This window comes from Macaca thibetana, chromosome 11 (assembly GCF_024542745.1).
Source record: "Macaca thibetana thibetana isolate TM-01 chromosome 11, ASM2454274v1, whole genome shotgun sequence".
NCBI lineage: Eukaryota > Metazoa > Chordata > Mammalia > Primates > Cercopithecidae > Macaca > Macaca thibetana.
This window is the reverse complement of record NC_065588.1, coordinates 120,171,947-120,189,534: the sequence shown is the minus strand read 5'-3', so window position 1 is coordinate 120,189,534 and position 17,588 is coordinate 120,171,947. Positions and strand designations below refer to the sequence as shown.

Below are 17,588 nucleotides of genomic sequence, written 5' to 3'. Positions count from 1 at the left end.
TTTTACAATTAATAAGCAGGTATTACTTGTGATTTTAATTTAAAAAAAAAAAAAAAGACCCTAAGCATCACCAAATAACCCAACAAATTTAACACAGAGAAAACATGGTGTCCACTCCCAAGATGGACTCAATAGATGGGTCACTTGCCAGAACTTCAATCTTGAATTCATCCATCACATATTTCCAGAACTGGGAGGACTTGATGCTGAAGGGGTCAAAGGTCAGGTTTTCCATGGGAGTGACTAGGCCGTCCACCCTGCACAGGACATCGTCAATGCGTTTGGGGTCCCCCGTCACTGCCTTTAGTTCTGGACCAAATATGTTATAAAATTCCTCCAAAACCTGTCCAAACGGAACAATGAGGAGATTACATATGGGTTTTCCTGTGAATATTAGAACTACACATGGATAGCATATCTAGATTGACCTTGGGGCAAGAATCATGTCACACATTAACCTCCTCCCTGACTAAGCCCTTCAGTACTATGCCCAAGGCACATAGGATAGATCCGGGTCTGCGCCTGTCTGTTCCTCCCCGCATTGCAGCCACCCACACCTTCCTCCAAGGCCATATCCCTTTCTGCCTCAGGGCCTTTGCATTTGCAGTGGAAAGTGCTTCAGGGAGGCTGAGGTGGGCATTTCAGTTGAGGCCAGGAGTTCAAGACCAGCCTGGCAAACCCTGTCCCTACTAAAAATGCAAAAATTAGCTAGGGGTGGTGGTGCATGCCTGTAATCCCAGCTACTCAGGAGGCTGAGGCAGGAGAATCACTTCAACCTGGAAGGCAGAGGTTGCAGTGACCTAAGATCGCGCCACTGCACTCCAGCCTGGGTGATAGAGCGAGACCCTCTGTCTCACAAAGAAAAACAAGAGGTGAGATGATAAGCCACTGAGGTAGTTCTGTGCAGCGTTTACACTGTTCTGGTAACAATGAAATACCCGTGCACACACAAGCTACGGTGATTCCACACAGAGGTTAAATTGTTTTTGTTTTTGTTTTGAGGCAGAGTCTCGCTCTGTCGCCCAGGCTGGAGTGCAGTGGCATAGCTCACTGCAACCTCTGCCTCCTGGGTTCAAGCAATTCTCCTGCCTCAGCCTCCCAAGTAGCTGGGATTACAGGCGCCCGCCACCACACCCAGCTAATTTTTGTATTTTTCATAGAGATGGGGTTTCACCATGTTGGTCAGGCTGGTCTTGAACTCCTGACCTTGTGATCCACCCACCTCAGCCTCCCAAAGTGCTGGGATTACAGGTTTGAGCCACTGCACCCAGCCAAAAAAAGCTTTATGTTTTTTATTCTTTTTTTTTTTTCTTTTTTTGAAGCAAGGTCTCACTCTGTTGCCCAGGCTGGAGTACACTGGCGTGACCATGGCTCACTGCAGTCTCAACCTCTCAGACTCAAGCCAACATTCCACCTCAGCCTCCTGAGTAGCTATGACTACAGGTGTGCACCACCACACCTGGCTAATTTTTGTATTTTTTATAGACAGGGTCTTGCTATGTTGCCCAGGATGGTCCCAAATTCCTGGGTTCAAGGGATCCTCCCACCCCAGCCTCACAAAGTGCTGGGATTACAGGTGTGAGCCATCATGCATCATGCCTAGCCTACCTGAATTCTTTTTACAGCATTTTTTTTCCTGCCCCTGAGCACAGGGCATCACTTCCCTCTAGTGTGGGGCGCTGCCACCACAGCCGGCCCTGCTTTGCACTCACTGTGGTTCCTCTAGCAGCAAGACATCTGAGTGCCCAGAACACAGTGAGTTCTCCATGAATGTATTTAGAATGAAGGGGTAGGTGAACCTTCAGGAGACAAGGGCCGTGGCTAATTCAATTGGCCACTCGGCACTTTGTCTACTCATGGAGTTCCGGGAAGACTGGGCCTGGCTTAGGGAGAGAGTGAGAGAGGTCTCAGACTGGCCTCCGAGGGATTCCGACATTTAAGGAGAAGACAGAGGAGGGGAGCTTTGCAAAAGAATGGAGAAGGAGTGGCCAAAAAGGTCAAAGGAGGCCGGGCGCGGTGGCTCAAGCCTGTAATCCCAGCACTTTGGGAGGCCGAGACGGGCGGATCACGAGGTCAGGAGATCGAGACCATCCTGGCTAACACGGTGAAACCCCGTCTCTACTAAAGAATACAAAAAAACAGCCGGGCGAGGTGGCGGGCGCCTGTAGTCCCAGCTACTCGGGAGGCTGAGGCAGGAAAATGGCGTGAACCCGGGAGGCGGAGCTTACAGTGAGCTGAGATCCGGCCACTGCACTCCAGCCTGGGCGACAGAGCGAGACTCCGTCTCAAAAAAAAAAAAAAAAAAAAAAAAAGTCAAAGGAAAGCCAAAAAGCAGGGGTATGGAGGAATGTCAGGGAAAGCAACAAAAAGTTGCAAAGCTCTGGTGTACTCTGGTCCATTCTAGTATATTCCGTATGTTCTTTCTTTGAAGGGCTTCTCCCCACCAGGCCCTTTCTGACGCCCAGCTCCTACCTGACATGGAGAGGGCCACTGTCAAACGCCAACTGCCTTCCATGGGGCAAATTCCGCCGGCCTTCGCCCAGCCCCTACCTGCAGAATGTCGGACAGGTCCTGGCAGATGGTGGCCATGTAATCCGTCCTCTCGAACAGCCGCTTCCGGTCAAACTCCCACCGAGCTTCCCTCCCCGAGGCCTCTATCTTGGCCCGGGTGTCAAAATAGGCCTTTTTCCACAGCTTGAGGGTGTTCCTGGCGTCCAGGGTTTTGTTTTGGGCACTCGCTCGATTTTCTCTGCGAAGCCAAGAGATGCCGTGATGGGAGGAGGGTGGAGCGCCGGGTCCGGCCGCGCTACCCAGCTGGGCAGCCAGTGTCCCGGGAAATTCTGACCCGGGCGCCCCCCGGGTTCACGGCCTCATCACGCGGCCTCATCAGAAAAGGCGGAGGGGGCGAGAGGCTGCCCTGCCCCATGTGCAAGGGCAGGAGTCCCAAGCTGCGAGGTGCCCGCGGCAGCCGCCAGCCAGCGTGCAGGGCCGGGGCGGCCTGGTGACCTCGCTCCCTACACCAGAAGGGGCAGGAGGCCTTGGCCCCAGGCCAGAGGTCAACAGCGGCAGCTGCAACAGGGCGCAGGACAATGCCTCCCTTTGGGTAACTAATTCACCTATGCAGATAGATATAAATGGAGATCCAGCTATACAGGTAGATACAGAGAGAGAGATCGGTCTATATATAGATATGGATACATATAGATATAGATATCTATAGATAATAAGTCACACAGTGTCTGATTCCATTTATATACTATCTATATAAATACATATACATAGACATAGATACCTATCTGTATAGATAGAGGTAAATATAGATATCTATCTAGAAACATATAGACAGATCTACATAGATATCCTGATAGATCTGATAGATCCTGATAGATGATGAGATAGATATAGATATAGACATAGGCACGATCTCGGCTCACCGCAGCCTCCACCTCCTGGGTTCAAGTGATTCTCCTGCCTCAGCCTCCTGAGTGGCTGGGATTACAGGCGCCCACCAAAACACCCAGCTAATTTTTCGTACTTTCAGTTGAGACAGGATTTCACCATGTTGGCCAGGCTGGTCTTGAACTCCTGACCTCAAGTGATCCACCCACCTTGGCCTCCCAAAGTGCTGGAATTACGGGCGTGAGCCACCGTGCCCGGCCTCATCTATATAGATATTTTTTAAGAAAATGAAAAAAGTTATCTGTCTCCCTTAGCATCCTCTATCATCCCTACACCCTCAAAGGTGGTTCCACCTCAGCCTCAGTCTCTCCAGGTACACCTGGGGAAGAACGTTGCAATTAAAACAAAATTTCATATAGATATATATGTATATGTGTGTGTACACACACACACATAAATGTACGTGAAACGAAATATATCTCCATACAATGGAATATGATTTAGCCATAAAAAGGAATGAAGCACTGATCCATGCTACAATGTGGATGAACCTTTAAACCATGATGCTAAGTGAAAGAAGTCAGACATAAAAGTCACATAGTGTCTGATTCCATTCCCAGGACTAGGGCAATTAGGGAGAGGTGGGGAGTGACTGCTAAAAGGCACGTTTTCTTTTGAGGGATGAAGAAAATGTTCCAACATTGATAGTGGTTATGGCTGCACAATTCTGCGAATATACTAAAAGCCAGTGAATTGTACTTTTTTTTTTTTTTTTGAGACAGAGTCTCGCTGTGTCACCCAGGCTGGAACGTAATGGTGTGATCTCCACTCACTGCAACCTCCGTCTCCCAGGTTCAAGCAATTCTCATGCTTCAGACTCCCATGAAGCTGGGATTACAGGCATGCGCCACCACACTCAGCTAAGTTTTGAATTTTTAGTAGAGATGGGGTTTCACCATGTTGGCTAGGCTGGTCTCGAACTTCTGGCCTCAAGCAATCTGCCCACCTTGGCCCCCCCAAAGGGCTGGGATTACAGGTGTGTGCCACTGTGCCTGGCCATAGGAGCCAGTGAATTGTACATTTTAAGTGAGAGAATTATATGTGAATTATAGCTCAATAGAGCTGTTTAAGATCTAAAAAGTTAAAAGTGAAAACAAAACAAAAAAATGAACGCTATGGCTTCTTACTTGAACAAAGTCCGCAGGTTGACCACTCGACAGACTCTCTCGGCGATTTCCCAGGCGATGCGCTCCATGAGCGGAATCATCCTCTCGTCTTTGTTGTAGTGTCGGGAGATGATCCACACCATCCGCAGGGCACTCATCATGGCGGGGATGGTGTCCAGGACCACGTGGAAGCCAGACCCATGCGTTATGTTCTGACCAAGAGAGGAGAGAGCCACAGAAGAGCCCTTAGCCTTGGGGTCCAAATAGTTTCATAAAACAGTAAGCATGCAAGAAGTTTCACTCTTGTTTTTTTTTCTTTTTTTTGAGACCAAGTCTGGTGCCCAGGCTGGAGTGCAATGGTACAATCATGGCTTACTGCAGCCTTGACTCCCCTCCAGACTCAAGTGATCCTCCCACCTCAGCCTCCCAAGTAAGCTGGGAATGCAGGCATGCGCCACTACACCGGCTAATTTTTTATTTTTATTTTTGTAGAGATGGTGTTGCATTATGTTGCCCAGGTGAGCAGACTTTTTTTAATCTCTTATAATAACAACTCAAATAAATAATGGGCAAAAGATTAAAACAGACATTTCACCAACAATATGAAATTGACAAGAAGCACGTTAAGTACATAAAAAGTTGTTCAGTCTCACTAGTTGTTAAAGAAATGCAAATTAAACCACAATGGCTATTATCAGAAAGACAGACAATAACAAGTGGTGGTGAAGATATGGAAAAACCAGAAACTTCGTGTATTGCTCTTGAGAATGTAAAATGGGACAACCACTTTGGAAAACAATCTAGAAATTCCTCAAAAGGTTAAACGGTTATCATATGACCCAGCTATTCCACTCCTATGCATAATACATGAATAATTAAAAACATACATCCACACAAATCCTTGTACAAGAATGTTCGTAGCAGCATTCTTCATAATAGCCAAAATGCAGAAACAGCTCAAATGCTCACCAACTGATGAAGAGAGAACAAAATGTAGTCTATCCATGCTATGGAATATGATTCTGCCATAGAAAGGAATGAAGCACTAACACTTTCCAAGCTACAATACAGGTGAACGTTGAAAACATGATGCTGAATGAAAGAGACTGCACACAGGATCAGTCCTGCATGGCCCCCTTATATGAAGTCCCTAGAGGAGTCAGATTTACAAAGACAGAAAGGAGAACAGAAGTTACCAGGGACTTAGGGTAAGGAAGAAGGGGGAGTTAGTGTTTAATGGACACAGAATTCCAGTTTGGGAAGATGAAACTGTTTTGGAAATAGTGTAATGGACACATAGCATTGTGTATGTATTTAGTGCCACTGAACTGTATGCCTAGTAGTGGTTAAAATGATAATATCGTGTCATATCTATTTTATCACAGTTTTTGAAATGCTGAGGTTTTTTTCTGAGACAGGGTCTTACTGTGTTGCCCAGGCTGGAGTGTAGTGGCGCAATCGTGGCTCACTGCAACCTCCATCTCCCAGGCTCAAGCAATCCTTCCACCTCAGCCTCCTGAGTAGCTGGAACTACAGGTGCACACCACCAAACCCAGCTAATTTTTGTATTTTTTGGAGAGACAGGGTTTCACCATGTTGGCCAGGCTGGTCTCAAACTCCTGAGCTCGAGCGATCTGCCCACCTCATGCTGGGATTACAGGCCTGAGCCACTTCTACTGGCCAAATGCTGAACATTTTTTTTTTTTTTTTTTTTTTTTTTTTTTTTTGAGACGGAGTCTTGCTCTGTCACCCAGGCTGGAGTGCAGTGGCCGGATCTCAGCTCACTGCAAGCTCCGCCTCCCGGGTTTACGCCATTCTCCTGCCTCAGCCTCCCGAGTAGCTGGGACTACAGGCGCCCGCCACCGCGCCCGGCTAGTTTTTTGTATTTTTAGTAGAGACGGGGTTTCACCGTGTTAGCCAGGATGGTCTCGATCTCCTGACCTCGTGATCCGCCCGCCTCGGCCTCCCAAAGTGCTGGGATTACAGGCGTGAGCCACCGCGCCTGGCGACATTTTTAAAAGGGAAATTAAATCATAGGAAATCCCTTTGACAGAGCTGACTGCAAAGCGCAGCACACCCAGCGTACCTTGAAATAACGCTCCACGGTGGAGAGAAAGCGCACATTGTCTGAGGCCTCCGTGTGGAGCTTGAATAAGTCGGTAAACACTGGCTGCAGGTTAGCCACAAGCATGGAGTCGGATTCCTTGATCACATCCAAGACTTTTCTGACTATTGGAAGCTTTGTTTGTTCATGCAGAGCACTTAAAGTTGCATTTCTTTCCCTCCAGAATTCAATTTCAGCCAGAGGGCCTTTACCCTGAGAGGTGAAATGAACACACAAAGAACTCTCATCATTAGTGCGGAGCGGACACTTTGGTGGTTTCTCAGCATCCGTTCCTTTCTGTCCAATCCTTCAGGGTCTTCAGGGGTGGGCTCTCGACCCAGCATGGTCCAATCAGAGTGAATCTCCGGGCTCCAGCTGGGAATGCTAGAAGCACCCTCTGCTTTCCTCCGGACGATGAGGTGTGCGGATGTGAGGCCAGAAACTGCTGCAAGGCAGCCAGCCTAAGGAATGAAGCTCCCCGGCCCCTAGAAAGGAGTCTGGAACTGAGAGATTCAGAGAGAAACCTAGCCAGAGCCCTGATCAAACTGGACCTGAAGGCAACCCTACCTCTGGACTTTTCCATTATCTGAGCCAAGGAATTTGCTTTCTTAGCTGATCAAACTGAGTTGGGTTTCCTGTTTTGGGCAGCCCAAGCTTCCCGACTGATCTAAAGTGTTATCTTTGTCAATCCAGGCAGTAACCTGGTAGCACATTAACATCAGAAAGCCCAGAAGTGATATTTTGGGTGTGTTTATTTTGATGGCTTAAGGAAATCATAAAACAGTAAGAAAAGATGCCAGACGATGCAGACCCCAGACTCTGGGCTCTTTCCCAGCATGGTAAGCATGACCTGGATCGGGGCTCTCTGAAAGCCCTACACAAACTACCTGAGGTGTCTTCTTCAGTTGGCCCTCAACCGCTACGGATATCTGGTTCAGCCAGTTTATCACACACTGCTCCAAGATGTCAACAGTTTCCGGGTCAGCTGCCAGGTCGGACACCTCTCCCTCCACACTGATGGTTGGCATTTCTAACTTGATCTCACCTAGGAAAATAAAAGCGATCAGTCAGTCACTCGTTCAGGAAAAATGATTACAAAGAAAAACATTCAAGTTCACTGGCTGGGTCTTCTCTCAAGCTTCATCAGTATAATAAGATCTGATGCATCCCCTGTCCTGATACTATCTGTATCTCATTCTCTTTCATTAGAATGTAATTCAAATATTTTAGATAATTGTTCCAGCGTTAAGCTTGATCAGAATGATTTAGTTATTTAATATGTTCCTGAGTTTACAACCTAGTGACTTCAATTTTTAAAAACTTGAACAAAGAACCAGCAGATATTTTAGATAACCACTAGCCTGAAACAGTCAGTCAAACATAAATCAGGGGGAAAATGACATCAGGGGAAACTGAGATAGTGTAAAGAAAAGGAGAACAGGCCAGGCACGATGGCACGCACCTGTAATCTCAGCACTTTGAGAGACCTAGGCAGGAAGATCACTTGCGGTCAGGAGTTCGAGACCAGCCTGGCCAATGTGGCAAAACCCCCCTCTACTAAAAATACAAAAATTAGCTGGGCATGGTGGTGTGTGCCTGTAATCCCAGCTACTTGGGAGGCTGAGGTGGGAGGATTGCCTGAGTTCCCAGAAGGTTGAGACTGCAGTGAGCTATGTTTGTGCCACTGCACTCCAGCCTGGGTGGCAGAGTGAGACCTTGTCAAAAAAAAAAGAAGAAAAGAAAAAAGAAAGGAAAGAAAATAAAAGAAAGAAAAGGGAAGGGGAAGAGAGGGGAGAGGAGGCAGGGCAGGGCAAAAGGAGAACATTTCCAAAAGGAAAGCCCAGCTATTTGTCTCAGAGATTTGAGACATATGGCATCCATCAAACAAGAACAGGATGCTATGAAAAAAAAAATACAATCAGAGAATAAGAGGTCTTAAAAATTAAAAATATAATAGCTGATATGACTGGCAATCAAATGTTGGTAACATAGAAGTTGAAGAACACTCCAGGAAAGAATACAAAGACAAAAAGATGAAAAATACAAGAGAAAAGATAAGAAATAGAATCTCCAGACATGCCTCCAGCAGGAATTTCAGCAAGAGAAAACAAATAGTGGAGGAAAATGTCAAGAGAATTTTTCAGTCTTTGGACTGAAAACACCCACTGAGTGTTTAAAAAATGAATGGAAAAAGTACCACACACAGACCCATCATCCTAACATCAAAACACTAGGGATAACCAGATGGTCTTAAAAGCATGTAAAAGGGAGAGGGGAGAAAAATTAGAAGAACATTCAGTTTCTCATCACTGGATGTTGACTACTAGAAAACAATGAAGAAAAATGTGTTCAAAATCGTGTGCTAGGCCGGGCACAGTGGCTCACACCTGTAATCCCAGCACTTTGAGAGGCCGAGGCAGGTGGATCATTGGAAGTCAGGAGTTTAAGACCAGCCTGGCCAACATGGTAAAACCCCGTCTCTATTAAAAATACAAAAATTAGCTGGGTGTGGTGGTGCACGCCTGTAATCCCAGCTCCTCGGGAGGCTGAGGCAGGAGAATCCCTTGAACCCGGGGGGTGGAGGTTGCAGTGAGCCGAGATCTCGCCACTGCATTCCAGCCTGGGCAACAGAGTGAGACTCCATCTCAAAAAAAAAAAAAAAAAAAAAAAAAAAAAGACTAACAGTGACTAATAATACACAAAGTCAGCTGGGCACGGTGGTTCAAGCCTGTGATCCCAGCACTTTGGGAGGCCGAGACGGGCGGATCACGAGATCAGGAGATCAAGACCATCCTGGCTAACACGGTGAAACCTCGTCCCTACTAAAAAATACAAAAAAAAAAACTAGCCGGGCGAGGTGGCAGGTGCCTGTAGTCCCAGCTACTCGGGAGGCTGAGGCAGGAGAATGGCGTGAACCCGGGAGGCGGGGCTTGCAGTGACTGGAGACTGCACCACTGCACTCCAGCCTGGGCGACAGAGCGAGACTCCGTCTAAAATAAAAAAAAAAAAAAAAAAAACGGCCGGGCGCGGTGGCTCAAGCCTGTAATCCCAGCACTTTGGGAGGCCGAGACAGGCGGATCACGAGGTCAGGAGATCGAGACCATCCTGGCTAAAACAGTGAAACCCCGTCTCTACTAAAAAAAATACAAAAAACTAGTCGAGCGAGGTGGCGGGCGCCTGTAGTCCCAGCTACTCGGGAGGCTGAGGCAGGAGAATGGCGTGAACCCAGGAGGCGGAGCTTGCAGTTAGCTGAGATCCGGCCACTGCACTCCAGCCTGGGCGACAGAGTGAGACTCCATCTCAAAAAAAAAAAAAAAAAAAAAAAAAAAAAAAGTTGTAAAAGTTAGCCAGGCTTGGTGGCATGCACCTGTAATCCCAACTACAGTAAATTAACCATTCTTAACTAAAAAGGAGGAAAATGAAACCTTACCTTCAAGTTGCTGCATGGTTCTTTGAATATTACTTGCAAATTTCTGCACATTCATTAAAAATTCATCCCGTATTAATTGAATACTGTGATATTCTACTGTCTCCCCAGGCATGGGCGGCAGGTCTGATTCGTACTCAGAGAAATCAAAGCCTTCTCCAGATGTAACTCCCACAGTTGTACTTGTCCTGTGCTGATTGAAGGACAATGCTGGCAAAAAAACCTGAAATGCCAATTTTATGAAATACATCATATGATGTCATTTTCAATAATTCATGTATTTAAATTGCCTCTGGTTTTGAATATTCTTTTTTTTTTTTTTCTTCTGAAACAGAGTCTCACTGTGTCACCAGGCTGGAGTGCAGTGGCGCAATCTTGGCTCACTGCAACCTCCACCTCCCCAGTGCAAGCGATTCTTCTGCATCCATCTCCCGAGTAGCTGGGGTTACAGGCACATGCCACCACACCCAGCTAATTTTTGTATTTTTAGTAGAGACAGGGTTTCACCATCTTGGCCAGGCTGGTCTCGATCTCCTGACCTCATGATCCACCCGCCCTGGCCTCCTAAAGTGCTGGGATTACAGGCGTGACCCCTGTGCCCGGCCTGAATATTCTTTCATATTGAGATACAAACGTGCAAAGTGAAAAGCACTCAAACCTGGAGCGCAGACCTAAAGACAGAGAGATTACATTTGACAAAGTGATCCAAGGGCACCAATTTTAACCAGGCCTGACACGACTGCCCCAAAAACAGTACTGTTATTTCTGTATACCACCAGTAACTGAGAAGTTACAAACTGTGGCACGGGGGCTGGCTGCGGTGGCTCATGCCCATAATCCCAGCACTTTGGGAGGCCGAGGCTGGTGGATCACTTGAGATCAGGAGTTCAAGGCCAGCCTGGCCAACATGGTGAAACCCCATCTCTACTAAAACTACAAAAATTAGCTGGGTGTGGTGGTGCACACCTGTGGTCCAAGCTACTCGGGAGGCTGAGGCATGAGAATTGCTTGAACCAGGAGGTGGCGATTTGCAGTGAGCCGAGATCGCACCACTGCACTCCAACCTGGGCGATAGAGCAAGACCCTGTCTCAGAAAGAGAGAGAGAGAGAGAGAGAAAGGAGGGAGGGAGGGGAAACTGGCACAGGGAGGTAAGAAAACTATGTGTTAAACCATCAGCTCAGGACCATCTTATTCTTGTAAATTAAGTTCTTGAGGACATAGTTTCTTTGAAATGTAGCTAGAGACAGAAGCACACATTTATGAAGTCACTGGAATACAATTACCAAACAACTTAGCCCCCACCACATAAAAAGTGATCTATAAATGCCTGTGGGTTGATTGAGTTGGTTGGCTGAATTTTGTTTTTGTTTTTTAGTTTTGCCTATATTTCTCAAAATTGTGATACCTCTTTTAAGACTCTTTGAATCTATATGTATTTCCTGCAACATACTGAAGAACCTAGAATGTTGGATCAGTAGAGCTGACCAATCCAAATGTTGCTGACGACACACTCACTGTGCAGCCGGACTTCCTCCGTGATGTGTATTTCCTGCACATTGGCAGTTGGGACCAGAGACTTGACCAAAATATGACTGGTGTTTCTTCCATCAGGAAACAACTTCTTGGTTTGGGTTTTGTTTCTCTCTCTCTCTCTCTTCCCACCCCCAGGTCCATTAATCAAGTGGGGGTTCCAAAATTGAAATGTTCTAAAATGTCCGTTTATTAGCTGAGATACTGATACAGAGACGCCTCTCACAGCTACTACTAGATGATCTCGTACATTTCATATGGGGAAGGCAACATAAATGCTTGACTCCTCTTTGTTTGCCCAATTTTCGAAATAGTACAGTGGTTCCCTATTATCCTCCAGAAGTGACCCATCAGGACTTTTAAAGATCATTATAAATTCATTGGATTTGAAAGGCTGGGCATGGTAGCTTATGCCTATAATCCCAGCACTCTGAGAGGCCAAGGCGGGAAAATCTCTTGAGCCCAGGAGTTTGAGAACAGCCGGGGCAACACAAGGAGACCCCATCTCTACAATTAAAAAAAAAAAAAAAAGTTAGGCTGGGTGCAGTGGCTCATGCCTGTAATCCCAGCACTTTGGGAAGCTGAGGTGGGTGGATCACGAGGTCAGGAGATCAAGAGCATCCTGGCTAACACAGTGAAACCCCATCTCTACTAAAAATACAAAAAATTAGTGTGGTGGCGGGTGCCTCTAGTCCCAGCTACTTGGGAGGCTGAGGCAGGAGAATGTCATGAACTCGGGAGGCAGAGGTTGCAGTGAGCTGAGATCGCACCACTGCACTCCAGCCTGAGCGACAGAGTGAGACTTCACCTCAAAAAAAAAAAAAAAAAAAAAAAAAAAATAGACAGTCTTAGTGGTGAGCACCTATGGACCCAGCTACTCCGGAGGCTGAGATGGATGGATCCCGTGAACCTGGGAGTTTAAGGTTGCAGTGAGATGTGATTGTGCTATTGCACTATAGCCTGGGCAATGGATTAAGAACTCTGTCTGAAAAAAATTTTTTAACTCGTGCATTTGAATATCTATCTATATATATAGATATATATTTATATATATATTTATATATAGATATATATATATATTTTTTTTTTTTTTTTTTGAGACGGAGTCTCTTTCTGTCGCCCAGGCTGGAGTGCAGTAACACGACCTCAGCTCACTACAACCTCCACCTCCTGGGTTCAAGCAATTCTCCTGCCTCAGCCTCCCAAGTAGCTGGGACTACAGGCGCCCGCCATCACACCGGGGTAATTTTTGTAATTTTAGTAGAGACGGGGGTTTCAACATATTGATCAGGCTGGTCTCGAACTCCTGACCTCAGGTGATCCACTCACCTTGGCCTCCCAAAGTGCTAGGACTACAGGCATGAGCCACTGCGCCCGGCCGTATTTGAATATATTTTCTATGCTTCAATCCACTGCAATTTTATCCTTACTGAAGGTCAAAATGTCCCATCTGTGGCTGGCATGAGCCTCTTCAAGTTGAGCCCTGTGTCCTTTAGACATGACTCTGGTTGTCATAATGCATATAACCATGAATAATTAATTACACATCATGTTTTGATGTTATCTTATTTTATTTTTCCTTTTTTTTTTTTTTAAGAGATAGAGTATCTCTCTGCCACCCAGTCTATAGTGCAGTGGCATGACCACCATGCACTGCAACCTCAAACTCCTGGGTTCAAGCAATCATCCCACCTCAGCCTCCAGAGTAGCCCACAGCCGTGCCCAGCAGATTTTTCTTTTTATTTTTGGTAGAGATGGGGTTGATGTTATTTTAGAATGGAAAGTTCCGTTTGCATAAGAAGGTAGCCAGCGTGGCCAGGTGTGGTGGCTCATGCCTGCAATCTCAACATTTTGGGAGGCTGAGGTGGGCAGATCACTTGAGCCCAGGAGTTTGAGACCAGCCTTGGCAACATACTGAGACACTGTCTCTAAAAAAAAAATACAAAAATCATCCAGGGATTGTGGCATGGCGTGCACCTGGCTAATTTTTAGTGATCCTCCCAGCTACTCAGGAGGCTGAGGTGGGAGGATCGTTTAAGCCTGGGAGGTCAAGGCTGCAGTGAGCCATGCTTGCGCCACTGCACTCCAGCCTAGGTGGCAGAATGAGACCCTGTCTCAAAAATAAATGAATAAAAACAAAAAATATAAATAAATAAATAAATAAATAAATAAAATAAATAAGAAGGCAGCCAATGTTCTTGAGTCCTCCAAAGTCACACTAGGAAAAGATATCATCCCGATGAAGGAGGGTATCTTCGGGTGGAACGTCCCTTGTGTGCTGGCAGCTCAGTGGGGAGGCCCCACAGCCTAACTCACAGGGTGACTTGTTCTCAGTGAGACCTCGTCTGCTCCCATCCCCAGAACTGCTCACATGGAAGTCACCCAGGGCCAAGCCCTCCCGATCTTCTTTGCCTGTGCCTTCTTGACCTCCAGCAGCAAGTGGCACAGCGGGCCCCTCCCTTCTTCCACGAAGCATCATCTTCTCTTGGCTTCTGGATCACCCATGTGCTAACTTTCCTCTCCCCTCATCTCCTCCATCTCTATTCCCTCCCTTGATTGTTCCACCTGGTCCCTTGGTTTCACACCATCTCTGTGCTGATGACGCCCATATTTTAAAGCATCACTCTGGTGCATGTGGAGAATGTAGCATAGAGGGTAAGAACAGAAACTGGGGGAACTTTTTGGAGGCTACTGCAATCCTCCAAGCAAAAGAGGATATTGTGTTGGTTTGGACATTTTTATCCACATCTTCTCAGTGAAGTCTTCCTGGCCACCCTATCTAAAATTGCAAAAGCCCCACCTTTCCCTATCAACTTTCCCTATCCCCCTTGTTTCCTTTTTCTTCCCTATCTGGTTTCATTTTTCTCCCTAACTCTTGTTGCTATCTAACACACTATATATTTTCTCATTGATCTTGCTTAATGTACATCTTCCCGTCTAGAATGAAAGCTCCATGAGGCAGAGACCTTGTCTCAGTTGTTCATTGCTATGAAATACAGTAGGTGCTCAATGAATATTTGCTAGACGGATGCCCTGAGTTCCCTGGGGAGTTCCAGACTCATACGTCCTGCTTCACGCCTTGACTTGAATGTCTAAGAGGCCACCTGTGCTTAACATGCAAAATACAACACTTAAGTTTCTCTCCATATCTGTTTCTCCCCATCCTCCATCTCAGTAATGACTTCACCATCCTCCCAGTTTCTCAGACCCAAATCCTAAGAGTCATTCTTTTTTAAATTTTTTTTTTTAGAGATGGGGTCTTGCTATATTGCCCAGGTTGTTCTCAAACTCCTAGCCTCAAGCAATCCTCCCACCTCACCCTCCTAAAGTGCTGGGACCAAGAGTCATTTTTTGTACTCTCTATTCTTGTGATACTTTTCAAAGCCTCCAGATCCTGGTCATCAGCAAGTCCCATGGCCTGATCCTCAAGGCATTCCTCACACTGTCTGCTTCTCCCTCCCTTCCCTGATTGAAGCCTAAATAACCATCACCCTTGACGTGGTTTGGCCATGTCCCCACCCAAATCTCATCTTGAATTGTAGTTCCCATAATCCCCACGTGTCATGGGAGGGACCTGGTGGGAGGTAATTGAATCCTGGGGGAGGTTACCCCCATGCCACTGTTCTCATGATAGTGAGTGAGTTCTCATGAGATCTGATGGTTTTATAAGGGGCTTTTCCCTCTTTGCTCAACACTTCTCCTTCCTGTCATCATGTGAAGAAGGATGTGTTTGCTTCCCCTTCCACCATGATTTTAAGTTTCCTGAGGCCTACACAGCCATGCAGAACTGTGACTCAATTTAACCTCTTTCCTTTATAAATTATGGGTTGTTCTTTATAGCAGCATGAAAATGGACTAATACAGCCCTCCACCTGGGCTCTTCCATGGCTTTCTATTTGGTTTTTCCTTCCCCTCCACCCCAGCAATATGTTTTCCCACAATAGCCAGAGGTAAAATGCAAACCAGATCCTGTTGTTCCCCTGCTTAAACCTGCCTTCATTTCCAGCCCTCCCTCCAGCCACACTGGCCGTCCTCCTGCTACTGAGCCAAGCAGAGGCTGCTCCTACCTCAGGGCCTTTGCACCTGCTGTTCTCTCTGCCCAGCATGCTCTTCCTCCACATCCTATCGTGTCTGATGCCTTGGCCTCATTTGGGTCTCAGTTCAATATCACCTCCTCCTTCCTTCCCTAGTGCATTTCCCTAATAACTTATCATTCATGAAAAAGGCCTGCTGATGAGTTTTTCATTTTTTTGGTCTATAAAGCTCAGGCCAAGCATGGTGGCTCATGCCTATAATCACAGCACTTTGGGAGGCCAAGGCGGGCAGATTGCTTGAGCCCAGGAGTTGGAGACCAGCCTGGACAACATGGTGAGACCCTGTCTCTACAAAAAGTACAAAAATGAGCCAGGCATGGTAGTGTATGCCTATAATCCCAGCCACTCAGGAGGCTGAGGCAGAAGGATCGCTTGAGAGTTTGAGGCTGCAGTGAGCCGTGATCGTGCCACTGCACTCCAGACTAGATGGCAGAGAGACCCTGTCTCAAAAAATAATAAAAATAAAAAAGAAAGCTTAGACATCACATCCTCAGCAAGACCATTCCTCACCATGCCCTCTGCACACACATGCAGTGTGCATGGCCCATTTCTGTCTCATATCAGGGTTTATTTTCCTCATGCCACTTGTCAGCGCCTGGTATTTTCTCATAGATGTGCTGGTGTGCCATGTCTTTCCCCTACATAAGCTCCTAGAGAGCAGGGCCATTGACTGTCCTGTCCACTGCTTGACCCTCAGTGTCCATAACAGCACCTGAGACAAAAGGGCTGCCCACTACTTATTTGTGGAATAAAAAAACCACATGACCTCAACTTCAGAAATACTAGAATTTCTTCCTTTCTCCATGTTTACCTGACACATAATATCCTTCAGAAAATGGAGCACATTAGCATTTATAATTCCATACTCCAGTGTTTCCGGCATAATTTCCATAGCTTCCTTCATGTCGGTAGCTTCGGAGATTGCGTCTAAATAAAAACAGGTGTAGAACGTAAGGTCAGTGGGAGAGAGAGCAGCCAACAGTTAACATTTCTAAGAGAACAGGAATCTTCTCCTTCTTCCCAAGTTGCTATAAGGAATGTTCTGGTTACAGTTTCAGAATATCCCCTATTTGTGTTTAAACAAATCTGAGGGCCCATGAGAAGCTGAAATGGATACCGATGCACTGTGGTTCACGGATTAGTATGAACAGCACACAAGAGTTGCACATATTCACTGATCTGGTTGGAGTATCTAACACTGGCCAAAACCAGAAATTATTTGGGTTGTCTAGAAATGTTGGCTGGATTCCTTGCTGCTATGGACTGAATGACCCCAAAATCCACATGATGAAGCTTAAATCCCCAAGGTGAAGGTATTAGAAGGTGGGGCCTTTGGTAAGTGACTAGGTCATGAGGGTGGAGTCTCACGATGGGATTGGTGTCCCTATGGGAAGAGACAGGAGAGCTTGCTTTCTCTCTCTCTCGACTCTCCACCATAGGAGGATAGAAGGCGCCATCTGTGAACCAGGAAGTGGCGCTCGCCAGACGCCAGATCCGCCAGCACCTTGATTTGGACTTCCCAGCCTCCAGAGCTGTGAGAAATAGATGTTTGTTGGCGAAGCCCCCCAGCCTATGGAAATTTGTTACAATCATCCAAACTGGCTTGGGCACTAGCTTCGCCTGTCTTCACTCCCCAGCAAGTCTTTCTCAATTCATTGCCAAAGCATCTTTTGAGTCATGGGTTGTTTGAAAAGACCTACTTGGTAACATCTACCCTTCCAACAAACAAGGTTTTATTTGATATGTATTTACTCTACCTGACCAAAAATCAATCACCATGGTAAACATTTTAAAGGTTACTTTAAAAGGTAAACATTTTAAAGACTGTTCCCTTGATCTAACTGGGAAACAAAACACACACAACAAA

The 17,588-nt window shown here is 46.4% G+C and overlaps 1 protein-coding gene across 2 annotated transcripts in view; it reads right to left on the bottom strand.

The window, feature by feature from the left end:
- DNAH10 (dynein axonemal heavy chain 10) overlaps window positions 1-17,588 on the bottom strand; it is a 176,780-nt gene that overhangs the window by 147,254 nt on the left and 11,938 nt on the right. For both annotated transcript variants that reach the window (XM_050747794.1, XM_050747793.1), the window contains exons 5-11: window positions 16,533-16,648; window positions 10,100-10,319; window positions 7,557-7,714; window positions 6,652-6,882; window positions 4,587-4,777; window positions 2,551-2,749; window positions 149-343 (exon numbers count right to left, since the gene is read on the bottom strand). In XM_050747794.1, the coding sequence (XP_050603751.1) occupies window positions 149-343; window positions 2,551-2,749; window positions 4,587-4,777; window positions 6,652-6,882; window positions 7,557-7,714; window positions 10,100-10,319; window positions 16,533-16,648 (1,310 nt within the window). The remainder of the gene's footprint in view (window positions 1-148; window positions 344-2,550; window positions 2,750-4,586; window positions 4,778-6,651; window positions 6,883-7,556; window positions 7,715-10,099; window positions 10,320-16,532; window positions 16,649-17,588) is intronic.